The sequence below is a fragment of the Chiloscyllium plagiosum genome, chromosome 41 (assembly GCF_004010195.1).
Source record: "Chiloscyllium plagiosum isolate BGI_BamShark_2017 chromosome 41, ASM401019v2, whole genome shotgun sequence".
NCBI classification, from domain to species: domain Eukaryota; kingdom Metazoa; phylum Chordata; class Chondrichthyes; order Orectolobiformes; family Hemiscylliidae; genus Chiloscyllium; species Chiloscyllium plagiosum.
Window position 1 is genome coordinate 18326239 of NC_057750.1, and position 19425 is coordinate 18345663.

The 19425-nt window shown below is 43.3% G+C and overlaps 1 protein-coding gene across 4 annotated transcripts in view; it reads left to right on the forward strand.

Moving 5' to 3' along the window:
• Positions 1 to 19425, forward strand: part of LOC122542909 (galectin-4-like) — a 31922-nt gene continuing 12497 nt past the window's right edge. The window contains exons 1-7 of one of the 4 annotated variants that reach the window (XM_043681050.1): positions 9 to 137; positions 787 to 875; positions 9918 to 10125; positions 11136 to 11255; positions 13520 to 13570; positions 17586 to 17645; positions 18363 to 18407. In XM_043681050.1, coding sequence (XP_043536985.1) covers positions 111 to 137; positions 787 to 875; positions 9918 to 10125; positions 11136 to 11255; positions 13520 to 13570; positions 17586 to 17645; positions 18363 to 18407 — 600 coding nt within the window. In that variant the 5' untranslated portion in view covers positions 9 to 110. Of the gene's footprint in view, positions 138 to 786; positions 876 to 9917; positions 10126 to 11135; positions 11256 to 13519; positions 13571 to 17585; positions 17646 to 18362; positions 18408 to 19425 lie in introns of all 4 variants that reach the window. The other 3 variants (XM_043681053.1, XM_043681052.1, XM_043681054.1) reach the window with 3 other exon arrangements.

A 19425-nucleotide genomic window follows, 5' to 3' on the forward strand; every position in this document is an offset into this window, starting at 1 on the left:
CGTTTCTGTGTGAGAGCCAACTCACTTCCCGACAGTGTATTTTTGGGAGGGACAGTAGCAGTTGGGGGATTGCACACAAGGCTGGCGCCAGAGATTCGCATTAGGACAGAATGGAGCAGCAGCCCATCTATAACCCGGTATGTAGCTGCAAACTGCCCCAGGGCCCGCAATGCCCATCCAGCACTCGCAAATACCATTTGGCCCAAAGCGCCAGCTCTTCGCCGCTGATTGTTTCCTCCGAGTAACCGCAATGTTGTATTAAATTCAGCAGTAAGAAGAGAATGAATTCACGGGGGGGGGGGGGGTGAAGGGGAGAGAGTGGGATGGCGAGAATGAGGGTGTGAGGGAGAGAAGGGAGAATGAGGGAGAGTGTGAGGAAGAGGTGGAGGGAGAAAGAGAGGGTGAGTGAAGGACAGTGAGTGAGGGTGTGAGAGAGGGAAAGAAGGGAGGAAGTGAGTGAGGGGATGGGGAAATGCTGTTGACCTGGTGATAGCAGAAGTTCCTCAGTTTTGTTCTTAACTTTGTTAAACATTGGGTCTCATAATTCGAGGACAGGGCGGACCGTTTGTCTGGCAGTGATACATCAATAAGATAAACTGCAGTAACTCAGCCAAGCTCCTTTCAACCCCACCCTCATAAACTCAGAAGGACAGAGATAGCAGATGGATCACCAACACTACAGGAGAGGTACAGGAAGCAGTGAGGGGGCGGCCTGAGACAAAATTCTGCAGCCACAGCACCATGGCGTAAGATAGAGTCTTGAGTACTCTACTTGTTCTATTTCAGATTATCCCTTTCGTTGGGACTATCCTTGGTGGACTACAAGATGGAAAGATGATTATCGTTCAAGGGCAGGTGCCAGGACATGCCAAGAGGTAAGACAGGCAGAAATGGGTACTTCAGATTAGATTAGATTAGATTACAGTGTGGATTACAGATGTTGGAGATTAGAGTCAAGATTAGAGTGGTGCTGGAAAAGCACAGCAAGGCAGCCCGCATCCGAGGAGCGGGAAAATCGATGTTTCGGGCAGGATTCCTGATGAAGGGCTTTTGCCTGAAACATCGATTTTCCTGCTCCTTGGATGCTGCCTGACCTGCTGTGCTTTTCCAGCGCCACTCTAACCAAGAGGTAAGACAACCAGGTCTCACTGTTTGTCCTGTTCTGTCTTTGTTCCCATCCTCAACTGTCATCACTCCAGCACTGGTAACTGAACCTGCAGCTCCTAATGCCTTGGAGGAGTCCTCTCCCCAAACCTGTCTTTATTTATGATGCTTTACCACTTCAACCAAGCTTTTGGTTCTAGATCTGTAACATCTACTTTAAGGTCTTGGGACAGGGGCTCTGACTGAGTAATCATCAATTCTGCAAAGCACTTGGAATGGTTCACCACACCTGATTCCATTCTTTTCCATCTGATCGTAAGCAGAGAGTCACTTGCAATGGCTTATCTTCCTGCTCCTGCATTGTTGTCCCTGATGTTCCCCAAGACTATCCCTAGTCCACTTCTATTTCTCATCTACATGCTACTCCTTTGAGACGTGATCTGAAAGTGCAGAATTTATCTTCAGATGCAACCTGACAACTTAGCTCTGCCATCATCTCTCTGCCAACCATCACCCCCAACTATATTTAAATTCACTTAATTTCCCAGAATTGTCCCAAAACAGAAGGAAGCTATTTGGTCCATGGTGGTTGCACCATTTTTCTGACATCCAGTTCTGGATGAACAGATATTCTCTCCAAATAAATATAGGGACAAGCAAAAGCCACTACTTTTGGTTTCTGCAGCACTCATATTCCAAGCCACTAAATCTACCCTTCAACCTGGCAATGGTCTGAGGTTGAACCAGGTTGAACACACATTAACATTGTTTGATTGAGATAAGCTACTGACCATCATTAAGACCATCAATTTCCCTGTAACAACACTTGATTCAATCTCTGCTTCAGCTCATCTGCTGTCGAAACCCTCATTCATGCTTTTGTTATTTCCAGAGTCAACTACTCCAATGCACTCCTGACTGGCATCCTGCATTTTGAACTCTGTAAACCTGAGGTCATGTTGTTTCCCATGTCCTAACTCATGTTAAATCCTGTCTATCCATCACTCTATTGTCACTGTCCTACATTGGGTCCTGTTGAAAACCAATGTCAATTTTAAAAATCTGATCAGGACTATTAAATCTCTTTATTGCCTGACTCTTCTCTATCTCTAACATCTCTTTGAGTTCCACAAACTTCCAAGATCTCTGCTCTCCTCGAAACCTGGCCTCTTCAGCATTCCCATTTTTAGTCATTGCACCATTGATGGCTGTGCCTTCAACTTGCAAGCTCTGAGTCTGTGGAATTGCTTCTTTAAGGCTCACTGTCTCTCCATTTGTGTCTTCCTTGAAGATGCCTCTTAAAACCAACTTCTTTGATCAATCTTTTGTTCATCTTCATTCCGATCTCCTATAGTGGTTCGTACTGCTGCTGCAAGGCATCAGTGTGATGTTTTATTGCACTTGAGTTGCTCAACAAATACATGTGACTCATGATGAATGACACATGTATTTGTTGATGTGCATTAATCCAACACTAGAGCAATCAATACTTCTTGCAACTCTGAAAGAATCTGAAATTCACTTTTGCATAAAGCTTACCACCTTCCACAAAATGGCTTCAACATGTCCCTCTTCCTCCTGAACTGAGCACCTCCCGCATCTTCCCCAGCTTGATAGTACCCTCAGCGGAGTCACCCCATTTCTTTGACTTCTGCCCTCACCTCCCAGAACAACAATAAGGTTGCCCTTGTCCACAGTTTCCATTCCACCAGCTTTCACATTCAAAACACCATCCTCCACCATTACCACCACCTCAAAAAGATACCACCACCAAATACATCTTCCTCTCTCCTCAGTGTTCCAGAAAGACTATTCCTCTATGAAACCCTGAGTCTGCTCTATCACTCCAAATGCTTCCATGACATCTTCTCATGCAATCACAGATGTAACAATTGCCCTTTTACCGCCCATCTTCTCACTGTCCAACGTCCCAAATACAGCTTCTAGGTGAATGTCCAGTGTTTCAGTTGTACATCTTTCAATCCAGTCTACTGTATTTACTGCTCACAATGCAGTCTCCTCTACATTGGTGAAACCAAACACATACTGGCTAGCAGTTTAGTGGAATACTTTTACTCTGCCCATAAGAATGACCCCCAACCTTTCATTTCCTTGCCATTTCAGTGCACCATCTTGCTCTCATGCTAACGTTTCTGACCTAGGCCGGCAGCAATGTTCCAGTGAAGTTCTGTGCAAGGTGGAAGAACAGCCCCTCATTTTTCATTTAGGTACTTTACAGGACTTTAGAACTCAACATTAAGTTCAACAACTTGACAGTATGAGCAGTGTTTTCCACTTTGATCAGGAGCCTCCCCAACATACCTAAGCATCTGCATTATGTCTTGTTTTTATCTTGTCGGCTTTGCTTTCAGCATCGCGGATCCATTTTCTCCTTCTCACTCCTATCATTAACACCTTTTTACATCTCAATTGCTCTTTTACCATTTCATTTGTCGCTCATGTAGGACCTTACTGAAAGTCTTTTGAAAATCCAAGGCTGCCCCTGACCAATTGGTTACATCCTTGAAAGATTCTAGCGTATTTATGACTTCCTTTTTCTAATTCTATGCTATCTAATCTTGTACTATTTTCCAAGTGCTCTGATTTTAAATCTTTGTTAATTGACTCCATTATTTTCTCCACAACTGATGTCAGGCAAGCTGGTCTATGATTCATGCTCTCTGTTCACCACCCTTTTTAAATAGTGGGGTTACATTAGCTACCTTCTAATCCATAGGAACTGTTTCAGAGCCTATAGGCTCTTGAAAGCTTCCACAAATGCGTCCATTATTTCTAGTGGTGGTCCTTTAAGTCTTTAAACCCACCACTTCCGCAACACCATTTCCCTAATAAAACATTAGACCCTTTGTTCCCTAATTCTTTGGGATGTTATTTGTGTTCCCCTGTTTGAAAACAGAATTAAACTATGTATTTAATTGATCTGCCATCTAGTTGTTCCCCATTTTAACATCATCTATTTTTGATTGGAAAGGCTCTACATTTGTCTTCACTAAACTTTTTCTCTTCATGTTAGTTGAAGCGCTTACAATCAGTTATGATGTTCCCTGCAAGCTTACTCTTGTACTATTTTCCCTTTCTTAATTAATCCCTTTGACCTTCTCCTAATCCTCAAATCTCCTGCTTTTTTTGGGAGGAATTTCTACAACCTTCCTTGGAACTAATGATATCCTTCCTTTCCCTTGTTCGCCATGGTTGGGCCACCTTTCCCGTTATATTTTTGTGCCCATCAGGAAAGAATAACTTCTTTGTGGATGCTGTCTGAACCGCTGTGATCGCCAGCATTGGTTGCTTTCAGGAAAGAACAATTGCTGCAGTTCCTCCATATGCTGTTTAGATGTTGGCCATTGCCAATTGGTACATACTATCGTTAAAATAGTATGTACCAATTTAGCATAACCAGCTCATGCCTCATATTTTTGTAGTTGCTTTATTTAGATTAAGGACCCTAGTCTCAGAATTAACTATGCCACTCTCTATCTTAACGAAGAATTCTATCTATGTCTCCGTCCTCCAAAGAGGAGAAACTGAGGACTGTAGATGCTGGAGATCAGAGTGGAAAGTGTGGGGTGCTGAAAAAGCACAGCAGGTCAGGCAGCATCCGAGGAGCAGAAAATCGATGTTTCAGGCAAGAGTCCTTCATCTGGAAAACCTACCAAAATGTCGATTCTCCTGCTCCTCGGTTGCTGCCTGACCTGCTATGCTTTTCCAGCACCACATTCTCAACTTTGTCCACCAAGGAACCTCATAGAGTTAGATTGCTAATTATACCCTTCCAAGATGAGCTTATATCGGGCAAAAGCACCAATCGTCGATTCTCCTGCTCCTCGGATGCTACCTGACCTGATGTGCTTTTCCAGCACCACACTCTTGATTCTAACCTCCAGCATTTGCAGCCCTCACTTTAGTCTAATTGCCACGAGTGGCTCAGCAGTACCATTACTGAATGCGTTGATTGAGTCTTAAAGGACGTAGCTGCTTAACTGGGTCTGTGGCAGGTGGTAAGGAAACTGGAGAGAGAGAAAAACAAACCTGACCAACCTGACCACATCCTCACCAAGCTGCCTGCTGCAGATGTCTCTGTACAGATCACTGCACACAAAGTCTCAACTTTACATTGAGAGTTCTTTCCATCATGTTACTCGGCACTACCATTGTGTTCCATGGGATAAGACTTCAAACAAATCTAGCAACTCAAGACTGGGTACCTGTGAAGCCCTTTGGGCAATCAACAGTAACAGAATGGTACTCTAACATAAATCTGCAACTTCATGGCCTGGCATATCCCCCGCTCTATCATTACCATCAAGCCAGGGGATCAACCCTGGATGAATGAAGAGAAAGAATGACATGGCAGAAGCAGTGCTAGGATGAGCTAACAGTAAGATGTCAACCTGGTGAAACTACAACCAGGACTAATAAGCAGCAATAGACAGTCAAGACTAGATAATTCTTAAACCAACAGATCAGACCTAAGCTCTGTAGTCCTGCTATATCCAGTTGTGAATGGTGGTGGACAATTAAATAACGATGGGGAGCCCAGCACATCAGTGCAAAAAATATTTCTGAAGCATTTGTAACAATCTCCAGCCAGATGTGTTGAGTGGATGATCTATCTTGGCCTCCTTCTATGATGGAAATGTGTTGCTGGAAAAGCGCAGCAGGTCAGGCAGCATCTAGGGAACAGGAGAATCGACGTTTCGGGCATTAGCCCTTCTAATGCCCGAAACGTCGATTCTCCTGTTCCCTAGATGCTGCTTGACCTGCTGCGCTTTTCCAGCAACACATTTCCATCTCTGATCTCCAGCATCTGCACACCTCACTTTCTCCTCCTTCTATGATCCCCAGACATTATACAATTCAGTTCACTCCATATGATGTGAATAAATGCTTGGAGGCACTGGAAACTGAAAAGACTGTGAGCCTTGACAATAGTCTGGTAGTAGTACTGAAGACTGTGCTTCAGAATTTGCTGCTCCCCCAGCCGACAGCTACAAGACTGACATCTACCCTACAATGTGGAAAATTGCCCAGGTATGTCCTGTGCACAAAATGCAGGGCAAATCTAACCTGGCCAGTTACTGCCCCATGAGCTCACCCCATCCTCCCCAACCCCTATCTGCTTAGAAAGTTACTGCTCACTGATACGCAGATCGGACTTAACCAGAGGCCATTGACTTCAGTTCAAGCATGGACAGAAGAGCTGAACTTGGGAGGTGAGTTGTGAATGACTGCCCTTGACATTAAGGCAGCATTTGCCTGAGTATGACATTAAATAGACCTTGCAAGCTAGAGTCAGTGGCAATCGCGATGTGGAGGGGAGACCTCTCTGCTGGTTGGAGTCGTTTCTGGCACAAAAGATTCATTTGTTCTTTTTGGAAGTCAGTCATCTCAAGTTCAGGTCAGCTCTGCAGGATTTCCTCACATTACTGTCCTAGGCTCAACCATTTACAGCTGCTTAATCAATGACCTTCCCTTTATCATAAGGTCAGGAGTGGGATGTTCACTGATGATTGTGCAATATTCACAAATGAAGCAATCCATGGAAAAATACAACAAGTCCTGGACAACACTGAGGCTTGAGCAGACAAATGGCAGGCAATGACTATTTCCTATGAGAGAATTTAACCATTGCTCCTTGACATTTAATGGCATTACTATTACTGAATTCCTCCCTTATCAACATCCTGAGGGGGTTACCATTGACCAGAAATTGAACTTGACTAGCCATATTAATTCAATGGTTATAAGAGGAAATCATAGGCTGGGAGTCCTGCCATAAACAATTCATCAGGTCAGGCAGCATCTAGGGAACAGAAGATTCGACGTTTCGGGCACATGCCCTTCTTCAGGAAACATGCCCTTCTTCAGGGCATGTGCCCGAAACGTCGAATCTTCTGTTCCCTAGATGCTGCCTGACGCTGTTCCAGCAATAAAGTTTCAGCTTTGATCTCCAGCGTCTGCAGACCTCACTTTCTCCATAAACAATTCATTCCCTGACTCCCAAAGCCTGACTCTCAGCTACAAATACTGCCCATTTGACTGGGTCAATGCAGCTCCAAAAACACTCAAGATACTTGAAACCACCCAAGATAAGCAGCCCACTTGATTGACACCACATCCACAAATGTTCACTCCCTCTACCACCAACACACATTAGCAGCAGTGTGTACCATCTATAAGATGCATGCAGAAATTCACCAATTACAGGCATTCTAAGGCCTGAGATCACTATCATCTAGAAGGACAAGAGCAGCAGAAATATGGGAATACTCCCATCTGCAGCAAGTTTCCCTCCAAGTCACTCACCATCCTCACTTGGAAATGTGTCATCATTTCTTCACTGTCACTGGGTCAAATTCCTGAAACTCCCTCGCTCATGATGTCATGTGTCCACTTGAACCAAGTGGACTGCAGTGGTTCAAGAAGACAGCTTACCACAGGATTCTTGAGGTCAACTCGGAATGGGCAATGATTGTTGACCTAGGCCAGCGAAGCCTGCATCCCATGAATTAATTTTAAGAAAAATATTCATTCAAACCTCAACCATAAACCCTGCCTCCATGTGTAAATCACACCTTTGACCTCTATTTGGCCCTATTTTTATCACCCCTTGACTATTAAAATGTTGGTTTATGACATTGGTATTTTCTCTTATCTTGGTTGTTAATCTTTTCCCATAACCCAGCATTGGTACTCTGATTTGTTTCATCACCTCCCTCTTAACCTTCTTATCACTCTTGGCTCAACTGTATTTTTTACATGACGTGTATTCTTTAGCTTATTCTCTATCACTTCCTTTGTCCAGCGAGATCTAGTAAGTTTACCTACCTCTCCCTTTTGGGGAACTCTTTGAAGAATATACCTCTTTGACTGCCTGGTGGTCACTCATTCCCAAACTGCCTGCCTGCCCCCAACCCTGTGGTGTGACCAGTACTCTAACTACACGAACCACATAGTTCTCTATCTCATGGGTACACCACAATGACGCCAGCCACTGTTCGGTCTCCAAAGCCTGTTACTGGAGCTCTGAAATCTTTAGAGAGGAAAGGCAAGAAAATGGATTTGATGATGATAAGATCGGCCATAATCCCGTTCAATAGCAGAGCAGACTTGATAAGCCGTATGCCTACGTCTCCTCCTTTTCTTTGATCCACTCGTCTGATGTGCATCCTGGCTGTCCGGCATTTATCCTCTGCCCATAGTTACCCTTGAGGAAGTGGTGGTGAGCTACATTCTTGAATCACGGCAGTCCATGTGCAGGTAGACCAACAATGTCATTAAGGATGGAGTTCCAGGATTTTGTCCCCAGTGACACTGAAGTAACAGTGATATATTTCCAAATGAGGGTGGTGAGTTTCTTGGAGGGGATCTTGTAGTTGGGGTGTTATATTTGCTGCCCTCGTCTTTCATGGGTTTGGAAGGTGCTGTCTTAGGATCTGTGATGAATTTCTGCAGTTTATTTTGTAGATAGCTACTGAGTGCTAGGGACGGAGGAGCTTTTGTGAACGTATGTCAAATGAGCTGATTTGTCCTTGATGGTGTGCAGCTTCTTGAATGTTGTTGAAGCTGCACTCATCTAGGCAAGTAGGGAGTATTCCATCACACACCTTGTAGATGGTAGGCAGACAATGGGAGTCTGATGCAGGATTTGCTGCAGGATTCGCAGTCCCTGACCTACTATTGTAGCCTCTGTATTTATATGGTTAGTCTAGTTCAATTTCTGGTCAATAGTAACTTCCAGGATGTTGATTGCGGGAAATTTAGAGATGATAATGCTATTGAGTGTCACAGGGTGGTAGTTAGATTCTCCCTTATTGGAGATGGCCATTGCCTTTCACTTGTGTGACAGAACCAGGAGCATTATCTAAGAATTAGGGTCAGGCCATTCAGGAGAGATGTTCAAAAGCTGTTCCACATGCGAAGAGTAGTGGTCTGGCCTTGTCCATTTCACATGGTAGATGTGTCTAAGACTAGAGGGCGATAGTTTAAGGTTAAGAGTAAGTGGGTTAAAGAAGATCTGAGGAAAACCTTTTCACCTAGAGGATGGTAGAAATATGGAACGTACTGCCTGAGATGGTAGTGGAGGCATCTACTCTCACATCATTCAAGATAGAGGTTCATAAAATCATGAGGGGCATGGATAGGATAAATAGGCAAAGTCTTTTCCCTGGGGTCGGGGAGTCCAGAACTAGAGGGCATAGGTTTAGGGTGAGAGGGGAAAGATATAAAAGGGACCTAAAGGGTAACGTTTTCACGCAGAGGGTGGTGCGTGTATGGAATGAGCTGCCAGAGGATGTGGTGGAGGCTAGTACAATTACAACATTTAAGAGGCATTTGGATGGGTAAATGAATAGGAAGGGTTTAGAGGGATATGGGCCGGGTGCTGGCAGTTGGTACTAGATTGGGTTGGGATATATGGTCGGCATGGACGGGTTGGACCGAAGGGTCTGTTTCCATGCTTTACATCTATATGATTCTATGCATCTGGATGAACACTTAAAATACTAGGGCATAACAGGTAAATGGGCAATCCAGTATAGTTTACCATTTGTTGGTCAGCATAGACACAGTGGGCTGAAGGGCCTGTTTCTACTTTAGAAGACTCTATGATCCTCCCCCTGCCCCCAGCCACCACCACCGCTACTATCCCATCCTTGTCTTTTGATAATAATCAGTTTCAGGGACACCTTATGTGTAATGTGCTGTAGCAGTGACTGTCACCATTCCCAGAACACTGGGAACCACATTGGGAGCAGCATGACTGCATCTGCATCTGTCTTTTTGCCTCGTAGGTTTGCAGTGGATTTCCAGTGTGGCAGCATTGTGAAGCCACGTTCTGATATTGCCTTTCACTTCAACATACGTTATGATGAGGGGACTGTGGTTTGCAACACATTGGAGCGTGAGCGTTGGGGAACAGAAGAGAGGAAGCCTCAGATGCCTATCTCCACTGGCTCTTACTTTGAACTGATCTTCCACGTGCGTAGTTACTGTTTTCAGGTACGAGAAAAGACTTACTGACTCCATGGAAAGACGGTCCAATTATCTTACTTTATTCTGTAAGTGGCTGCCTGGCCAATATGACTGAAACTCAATATTGAGGTGACCAGAGGGCCAGATCCCAATTTGGACTCCTTGAAGCTGCTTTGTGTTCCAACATTATAGAGAATGCAATGCAAAGTTGCCAACCCTGTAGGAATGGCCTGGTCTAATCTCCTGGACAAAGGCAGTGAGCAAACCAATTAGAAAAAAAAGATGACAAGCAATAAAGTAATTGTATTTTATAAAACTTTTCTTTTGTGATGCTTATTTACTAATTTTAAAGGTAATTGGATTTTAGTAGGAGGAGGGAAAGTGTAGTTTGCCAGTCAAGAGTCATCCAGTTTATTCTGTTTCCAACTGGAAGATCAGAGAGGGGTTTTTGAGGATGGACAAGTCAGGTGACCAGTAGGAGTGTGAGGGCAAGGGTGGAATGTTATGAGGGTCATGTGACAAAAATGCCCCATGAATGTGTCCCCCTGGAATTGGCCAACTGAAACCCAGGCAAAGCAAGTTTGGGAAGGCCGTGGATAAAGAGATTACACTGTTGCATCAGGCTGGATAAACAGTATCTGTCAGATAGAATCGATACTTATCCTGAAACCTGCAGGATTTCACTTCAGTCTTGAATCTTGGGAATTAAATCTTGTAAGGAAGCGGGAGAGGGTGGGATTAATAAGTCTCATGAAGAATTCAAGATAAACTTCTTTGCACTGTGGTGAGAAAATAGCACGTGTTGTCACAGTGGGTAGTTGAGGTGAATAACAAGAAATATATGAGGGAGAAAGGACAAGAAGGATATGCTGCTAAGGACATGTTGCTAGGGTGAGATGAAGTAAAGTAGATTGGAGTTCACGTAGAACAAACTTTTCATTCTGTTTACTTTCTGTTAACACTGAGTAACACCATGGAGGAGATGAGAGAGAGCCTGAAATTTAATAAGTAACGTGCATGTTTTCTCTCTTACAAAGGTATCTGTGAATGGTTCTCATTTCCTTGAGTATTCTCACAGGATTTCCTACAATAGAGTGGACACACTCTCGATTTCTGGAGATGTCCATGTGAATACCCTCACCTTCAGAAACCAAAATGTAAGTAGCTTGTTGGCATTTAACAAGTGCAAGAGAGGACAGGGAGGCAGAGGGTAGTTTAGTTGAAGCTGCATTTTGAGTTCTAGCACTAACTGAGCTACTGATTAAAACTTGTTTGAAAATCTTTGTCACTATTCCACAAGACTTGTATAATTTTGAAGGATGACTTTCATTTCCACGATGGTCTTCCAATCTCAATTTCCCTCACTCTACAAGTGGGGGTAATGACTGGGAAGGTGAAGGGTGAATTAGATTCTGAGGCCTACTTGAGCCTCAAAGCCTTAGACTCAATTTCTCTACCACTGCCCAAGACATGCCCACAATTAGCAGTGGATCCTTACATGTGACTGTTTGTTGACAGCTTTGCCCGAATAGGCTAAAGTATGGAATAATGTGGATTAAATTAGATACATCTTCTTATAAACTAAACTATGAGCAGTCATCAGTTGGACTGGATTTAAAAAGTTATTGGATGTTGCAGTGACAGCACTGTAGGCATTCATTTGATGGAGAAGTTGCAATGGGTTGATTGGTCTTCCTTAAGCATAATAACCTTGTCACCTGCATCAGTGCGGACGAGCCAAGTGGAAATTATTGATTGCCCAAGGGATCTGGGAAAGGAAAATGTCACCTTTCTTGGGCACCTTTCAGAAACCTGCTTCAAAATGACACCGAAGAAGACTTGATGGAACTGCGGATATGGGAGGAAGGTTCCCTTTCTTTCTAGTGGGGGAGTAATGAGGAGCAAAACAAGTGCAGTAAAATTCAAGAAGACTTTAAAAAGAAACAAAACATTTTCAATTGGAAAAAAGGGCAGGAGAAACTCGGCAGGTCTATCAGGATCTGTGGGAAGAGAAACAGTGTTCATATTTCAAACACAATATGACTCTTGTTTTGAACTGAATAGATCTTAAGACCATAAGAAATGGGAACAAGAGGAGGCCATTTGGCTCCTTGAGCCCAGTCCGCCATCCAATGGCTGATCTGACACTCCTCACATTCACTTTCCTGCCCTTTCCCCTAATGGAAAATTATTTTCTGTTTTCTGGTTCTGACCAAGAATGTTGACAAATGCAAGTTTAGCTTCCTATTTCTGATTTAACTGCCATGAAATTTCAGGATATGACACTTTCCTTCCATGTTCTTGCACTTTGGCCTGCACAAAGTTCTGATCATCAAACATCCCTTTGCTCACTGAACAGTTGTGGCCATTAGTGACTGAGTGACTTTATTTTTAAAATTCTCATCGTGCGTTTCAATCCCTTTATAATCTTTTCCTTTGCTATCTTTGTAACCTGCTCAAGCTCTATGACTCTCTGAGATCTCTACATTTCTCCAACTCGAGTCTCTTGCACATTTACATTTCCTATGTCTGCCATTGGTAGTCATACACTCAGTCATCAAGTCCCAAAGCTCTGGAATTCCCACCCACTGACCACAAAATCGGTCATATCCTGCTCTCTGGGTCCTTGATCACACGTGTCCCCATTCATCCAGACCCCCATGCTTTCTGACCTACATTGGCTCCTGGTCTTGCAAGTTTAGAATTCCTATCTCTTACTTTTAAATCCTTCTATGGCTTCATCCCTCTATATCTTATCGAGTCCTGTAACCCTGCGCGATAACTGTACATCTCCATTTTTTTGCATCTTGCATATCCCAATTATAGTTTTTCCACATTTGATGCGTGAACTTTCAACTGTTTGCATCTGAAGCTTTGGAGCTCTATCCCAAACTTTCTTCGTATCTCTAGCTCATCCCTCTTCCTGTGCATAAAATGGGGGTTCTCACATGATGCAGACATTGCTAGCTAAGCCAGCATTTATTGCCCTTCTCCAACTGTCCGTGCCACACTCTGTAAAGCCCGCCTCTTTGACAATGTCCCTATCCTAATGGATTCTTCATGAAAGCAAAATATTATGAATGCTGGAAATCTGTATTGAAAAAGGAACAGGAAATGCTGGAGAAACTGAGCAGGTCTGACAGCATCGGTGGAGAGAGACACAGTGGTAATGTTTCAAAACAGTTTTGAACAAGAGTCATTCTCGAGTTAATGTTAACGCTCTTCACAGGTCCTGCTAGATCTGCTGAGAGTCTCCAGCATTTTCTGTTTTTATTTCTAGTATTTCATTCCTTGGCTTGTTATAAATGTTTTATAATGTCAAAGGCACACTATAAACGCAAGCATTTCATGCTGTCCTGTTGTTGGCATACTATTTTGACCATCCCTAAATCCTGTTTTCTGATCCTCAATGTATTTTCAGGTTCCTCCACCTTATGCTCCTCCTGCTTACACTCCAATTCAAGCTTTCAATGTAAGTCTGCTTGTTTTGCATCTGTTCATAGTTTTTGCCAAGCGATTGACGTGAGTTAACTCAGCATTGCAATAGTGTCAGGTTTGTCAATTGCCTTTGTGAATGCCTCTCTGGATCTGCCGTGCATAGAGAGTGATTTGCATGTGGAATGAACTTCCTGAGAAAGTGGTGGATGTGGGTACAATTACGTTTAAAAGACAGTTGGATGAGTACATGAATAGGAAAGATTTGGAGGGATATGGGCCAGGAGCAGGTAGGTGGGATTAGTTTAGTTTTGGATTATGTTCGGCATGGACTGGTCGGACCGAAAGGTCTGTTTCCTTGCTGTAAGAGTCTATGATGCTATGACTATGAGACGTGTATTAGAATGTTGCGGTAAGTGAGGAATTGGGTTTATTCTTGGTGAATGTGCTTCAGTCGTCAGAATAACTTTACCCATTTGTATTTTCTTGTTATCTTTCCTTAAACGTTGCGATTAACTTAAATAAATTATAAATGAAAATTGTTCAAAGAAGGCTTTGTAAAAGGGAAATATGGGGATCATAGGGCAAAGAATGTAACTCTCTCATTCTGTTGGGGGCTTGGGAAACTCTCCCCCATCCTGTAGGGGGAGCTGTGTGTTCCTTTCCCATCTTGTATGTGGGAGCTGTGCGCATTCTGTCCATCCTTTAGGGGCTGAACTGTGTAAAATGCTCCCAGTCTGTAGGGGGCAAGCTGTAACTAGCCCTCCCATCCTTTAGGGAATGATCTATGTTTAGCCTGGCCCATCCTATAGGTTGGGGGTGGGGCATAAGCTATGGATAGCCCTCGGATCCTGTTGAGTGGACAGTAAGTACCCCTCCCAAACTGCCTTCCAGTCTGATTTTTTGTTTCTTCACCAGCTTTGTTGTGACTTTGAACTTGTGTGTAATGTTTGCTCTCTGATACGTTCCAATTCCAAAGGAAGATCAAATTCCAATCACTTAATCTGAATTATTAACATCTTTTCTTCAGCAGCACTGTACACTCCACAATCCCCACCGCTCCCCCCCAACTCTTGCATAAATGTTGCCCCCTCCACACTTCACTTCAGCTCTGATGAAGAGGTATGTAGACTCTAAACGTGAGCTTGCTCTCTCTCCATGGATGCTGTCTGACCCACTGAGATCTCCAGCATTTGTTGTTTCCAGGACAGGTCCCAGGATTTGTAGTAATTTGTTCTAACAATTAATACTGCATTAGAAGAGGGTGCCGATTGGTTGGTGAATAGATTCTGATGGTAGGGCATTGCCATAGAAAATGAACCAGGGAACAGTTAACTGCCACTTTTTTGTTTAAATTCAAACCAGAGTGATGAACTCTGATTGGTTGAATTGCTGCCATGTTGACAATGGTTGTTGCACAGACTTTGTTCAGATGAAAAAGGCTCAATGTGTTGAAATGTTCTCTCTGTTTATAGAACACCAGGTCATGTGTACACATCTAGCATGCGTAAGTGAGCCAAACTGCAAGCCTGACTATAACCCCTAAACTGGTTGTTAGTGTAATTGGTGGCACAGTCGGGTTATTTTGCAAGTACTGTACAATGCAAGGTCACATTTGATGTTGGATGTTGTGTTCTGAGTTTTGTAAGTGCTGGTTGGTTGAGTATGGAATGCGTTGCCAGCAGCAGTTGTGGAGGCAGGGTCACTGGGGACATTTAAGAGACTCCTCGACATACATATGGTCACAGATATTTGAGGGTGCATACATGAGGATCAGTGGTCGGCACAACATCGTGGGCTGAAGAGCCTGTTCTGTGCTGTACTGTTCTATGTTCTATTCTGCCTGTTATGAACAGCCTAAGAGGTGATCACCTTGTAAGATTCAAGAATATGAAGAGTAAAGACAAAAAAACTGCAGATGGTAGAAATCTGAAACAAGCACAGGGGCGGCACAGTGGCTCAGTGGTTGGCACTGCTGCCTCACAGCACCAGGGAACAGGGTTTAATTCCCACCTTGGGCCACTGTCTGTGAGGAGTTTGCACGTTCTCCCCGTGTCTGCGTCGGTTTTCTCTGGGTGCTCCGGTTTCCTCCCACAGTCCAAGGATGTGCAGATCAGGTGGATTGGCCAAGCTAAATTGCCCATAGTGTTAGGTGTATTAGTCAGGGTTAAATGTAGGGAATGGGTTTGGGTGGGTTACTCTTCGGAGGGTCAGTGTGGACTGGTTTGGCCAAATGGCCTGTTTCTGGAGAAACCCGGCAGTGTCTGTAGAGAGAGCAACAGAGTTAGCATTTCAAGTCTGGTATGACTTCTCCTCAGAATGAGCTGAGATAATGAAGGGGGCTTGGCAGAGCAGAAATAGAGCTTTAGTGCTACTTGGGGAATTGTTTAAGAGTTAAAAGGTCTGACTGAGGTGAGGAAAGGTTTATTTCCTCAGTGTTGTGAATTTGAAGAATTCTCAACCCCAAATAGTTGTGGATGCTGCTGTGTTGAATATATTTGAGATTGGGATAGTCAGTTTTTTTTTGATTCTGTGAGAATCAAGAGATTTGGGGAGCATGCAAGAAAATGGGATTGAAGCACCAAATTTAACCGTGATCATCTTGCATGTTTAGAGCATGTTTGATGAACTATTTGAAGTCCATAGCTTTAGGTATAGAATTGAGCAAGGCACTGGTCTCAGCCCAGTTTAAGTGGAGCAGAATATCTCTCTCTTCCATTAGGTTATCATTTAAAAAGAAAGAATGTGTAGGGTATGGGGAAACAAAGCAGAGAATGGGACTCCGTCGTGATGCTCATTTGAAGAGCCAACGCAAACATGATGAGCTGAATGGCCGATTTCCTCACCGTAACACTTCTGTGATTCTAAATAGAGGTATCAGTGCTCCTCAAATGGAGGCTTCTATGTTGCACACCTATCCTTGGCTCGAAACCATTTGACACATGACTGCGGTGACAACCCTGAGATGATTACCTTTCATGTTCTGCCTTTTCATTTGAAATATAACTCCCCAAATTGCAATATAGAACATCAATTCTACCTGTATTCTATCCTATTAATTCTATCTCTGTCTTTGGTTCCCATATGGACCACTGGATCTTTCTGTCCCCCTCTACAAGTCCATCTTTAGCCATAAGGAGATGTCCTTAATTCTGACGTCAAGCAGGCAACACAATCTTTGCAGTTCCCAGTCTATCCCCCGATTACATTGTCTCCCATCTATACCTCTTTAGTATTTGCTTCCCCACTAGAATGGCTTTCTTTACCACTGTTTCCTAGTCATTTTGCTCATCCACACTGTAGTCCCTCCTTTCACCTACACAGGCAATATAGTTCAGTGGCTAGGGCTCCTCTATAGCTATCTATCTGCTGAATCCCCACAATTGTGCAGCTGGCAGTCACACAGCCTTTTGTCTCTGAATATTGACCAATTTTAAAGTTCTTTTACTGTGGCCTCAACTTCACTTTCCTGTTTGCGCTCGATTACATTTGATTCCCTTATCAATTAAGAATCTATCAAAATCTGTCTTAAAAATATTCAATGGTCCAACCTCCATTACTCTCTGGAGAAGAGAATTCCACAAATGATCTTCTCAGAAATGAGAACCTTCTCATCTCAGCTTCGTAAACAGAAGACCCTGATTTTTAAATGGAGTCTCTTAGTCCAAGAGGAAACATCCTATTGTATCTCTCCCATCAAATCCCTTCAGAACTCCTCTCGTTCTTCCAAAGTCAATTCTTGTCTTTGTTCTGGTGCCACATTTTGTTTGATAATGCTTGCGTGTAACCTTGAGATATTTTCCTACATTAAAGGTACTACGTAAGTCTATATTGATGATGATAAGAACAAGAATTTCAGGAGCTCGATACTGCCACCTGCAGGGTCATGTTGATACTGCAGCCTTTCAGAAACAATTTTAGTTCCTGGAGTAATCTTTAAAACTAATTTTTCAGATCAAGATTTGCTATGATTGAGAGATTGTGTTATTTCTTTGTCTCTCCCTTTTTTCCACAGCCTTTGTGGATGATATTGTGTTGTATTTTCCTCCTAGGTTCACTCCACATTTAGCTCCAAACCTGCCTTTCTTTTTGCTGCACCATGCAAGGAAGTTGTAAGTCTCACTGTTTAAAGTTTTGATTTAGAGATGCCGGTGTTGGACTGGGGTGTACAAAGTTAAAAATCACACAACACCAAGTTATAGTCCAACAGGTTTGTGTGATTTTTAACTCCGTTTAAAGTTTAATTCTACCTTAGCAGGTATTAAAGGTTGTACAAAAATGTGTTTTTTAGAGAGTGATGCAAGAGTCAGAACTAAACAAACCAAGGGAACATGTATGAGTTGTGACTGAGACTGAGTCGCTGTTCAATTGTTCAATGTCAAACCTTATCACATGCACATAGAATGTAAATAAAATAACAAGAATACAGACAGTTGTTGAAGTTGGACGGTATTCAGCCCAGTTTGACTAAGTTTCCCATGACGAGAGAAACAATCCCTACAGATGATCTTTGGCCTCAGACTTTCTCTTAAGAGTGGCCCACTTAATTTGGACAGGTCAGTCCGTCCTATGTGGAATGACACCCCTACTCTCTTCCAAACTTATTCAATGCTCCGCCCCCAGCCCCCTTATCTTCACCTCCTCAGCTACAACACAAGTTCATGTCAAGAGCAAACGATAAAAGCAAAGAGGCAGTAGAAGCTTTTGACCATCCAGCCAAGCATTTGTAGGAGGCCTGTAGGAGGATGGAGATAGGAGCCATGTACAGGCTGCCCATGTCCAGCGGGACCTTTGTAAATCTATTGACTTTCCCCCCCACCCCATCATAGGCGTCTCCACTAATGGTTGCAGGCGGCAGGCGAAATCGCTTGAAGGTGAGTCACATGGCATCACATGGGGAATTTATGTGGCTTGTTGGTGTGATAGCTGCTAAGGATTTGGAAAGGGCAAAACTGAATTACAGCCAGATCTGGACTGGTGTATTTACCCAAGTACTGTTACTATGGAAACAAGCTGAACAAATTAGAGAAGCGTCTCAAATTGACTTTTGACTCATTTTAATGAACTGGTGCAGACACGGTGGGCTTAATGACCTCCTTCCATACTGTAAAACTTCTATTATTCTGTGACTTGATTGTAGTGGCATTGGCTACAGAACAGGCTGATAAGCTTGAACTCAGTTAGTCAGCAACTTAGAATATTTATAGGAAAGAAATATTCAGCCCATTGTGTCTTTGCTGGTCGGTTCCAAGGCTAATCCCACTTTCCAGCACTGGGTCCATAACCCTATAGGTTACACAAAATGCCAAGTGTAAATCCAAACACTTTTTCTTAATTTTGATGAGAGTTTTTGCCTCTATCACACTTTCCGGCAGTGAACACTCTCTTGGTGAATACAGCACTCCTCTAATCTATTTTCAAATCAACCTGTTCGAAGATGTTCTGACACACTTCTGGAACAGGTGAGACTTGAACCCAGGCCTCTGGCTCAGTTGTAGGACACTACCACTGCACCACAAGAGACCTTAAATCCAATAATCTAAACTAGCTTTGTTAACTCAATGCCTCTTGCCTACTGACGTTTCAGCACTGACGTCAGTGCTGAGTTTAACCTCAAAGCCTGGGTGTTCAACTGATATTTTCATCCTTTTTTTCTCACTCATCCTGGCTGGGACTGGCTGAATTGCTCAGTCCTGTGGAACCCTATTTAACTCTGACTTCTTGCTCTGGTGCATGACCTGTCTTTGATTTTTGTTTGAATCTGATCACTTTTGTCATGTTTCATTCATTCAGTCTTGGAACAAGAAGGGGCTTTTGTGCTGGACCGAAGTAAGGCCCGGAATCATTTTGTAGTGTTGGTGCTCGCTGTGTAAACCATCACATTTTAAGATG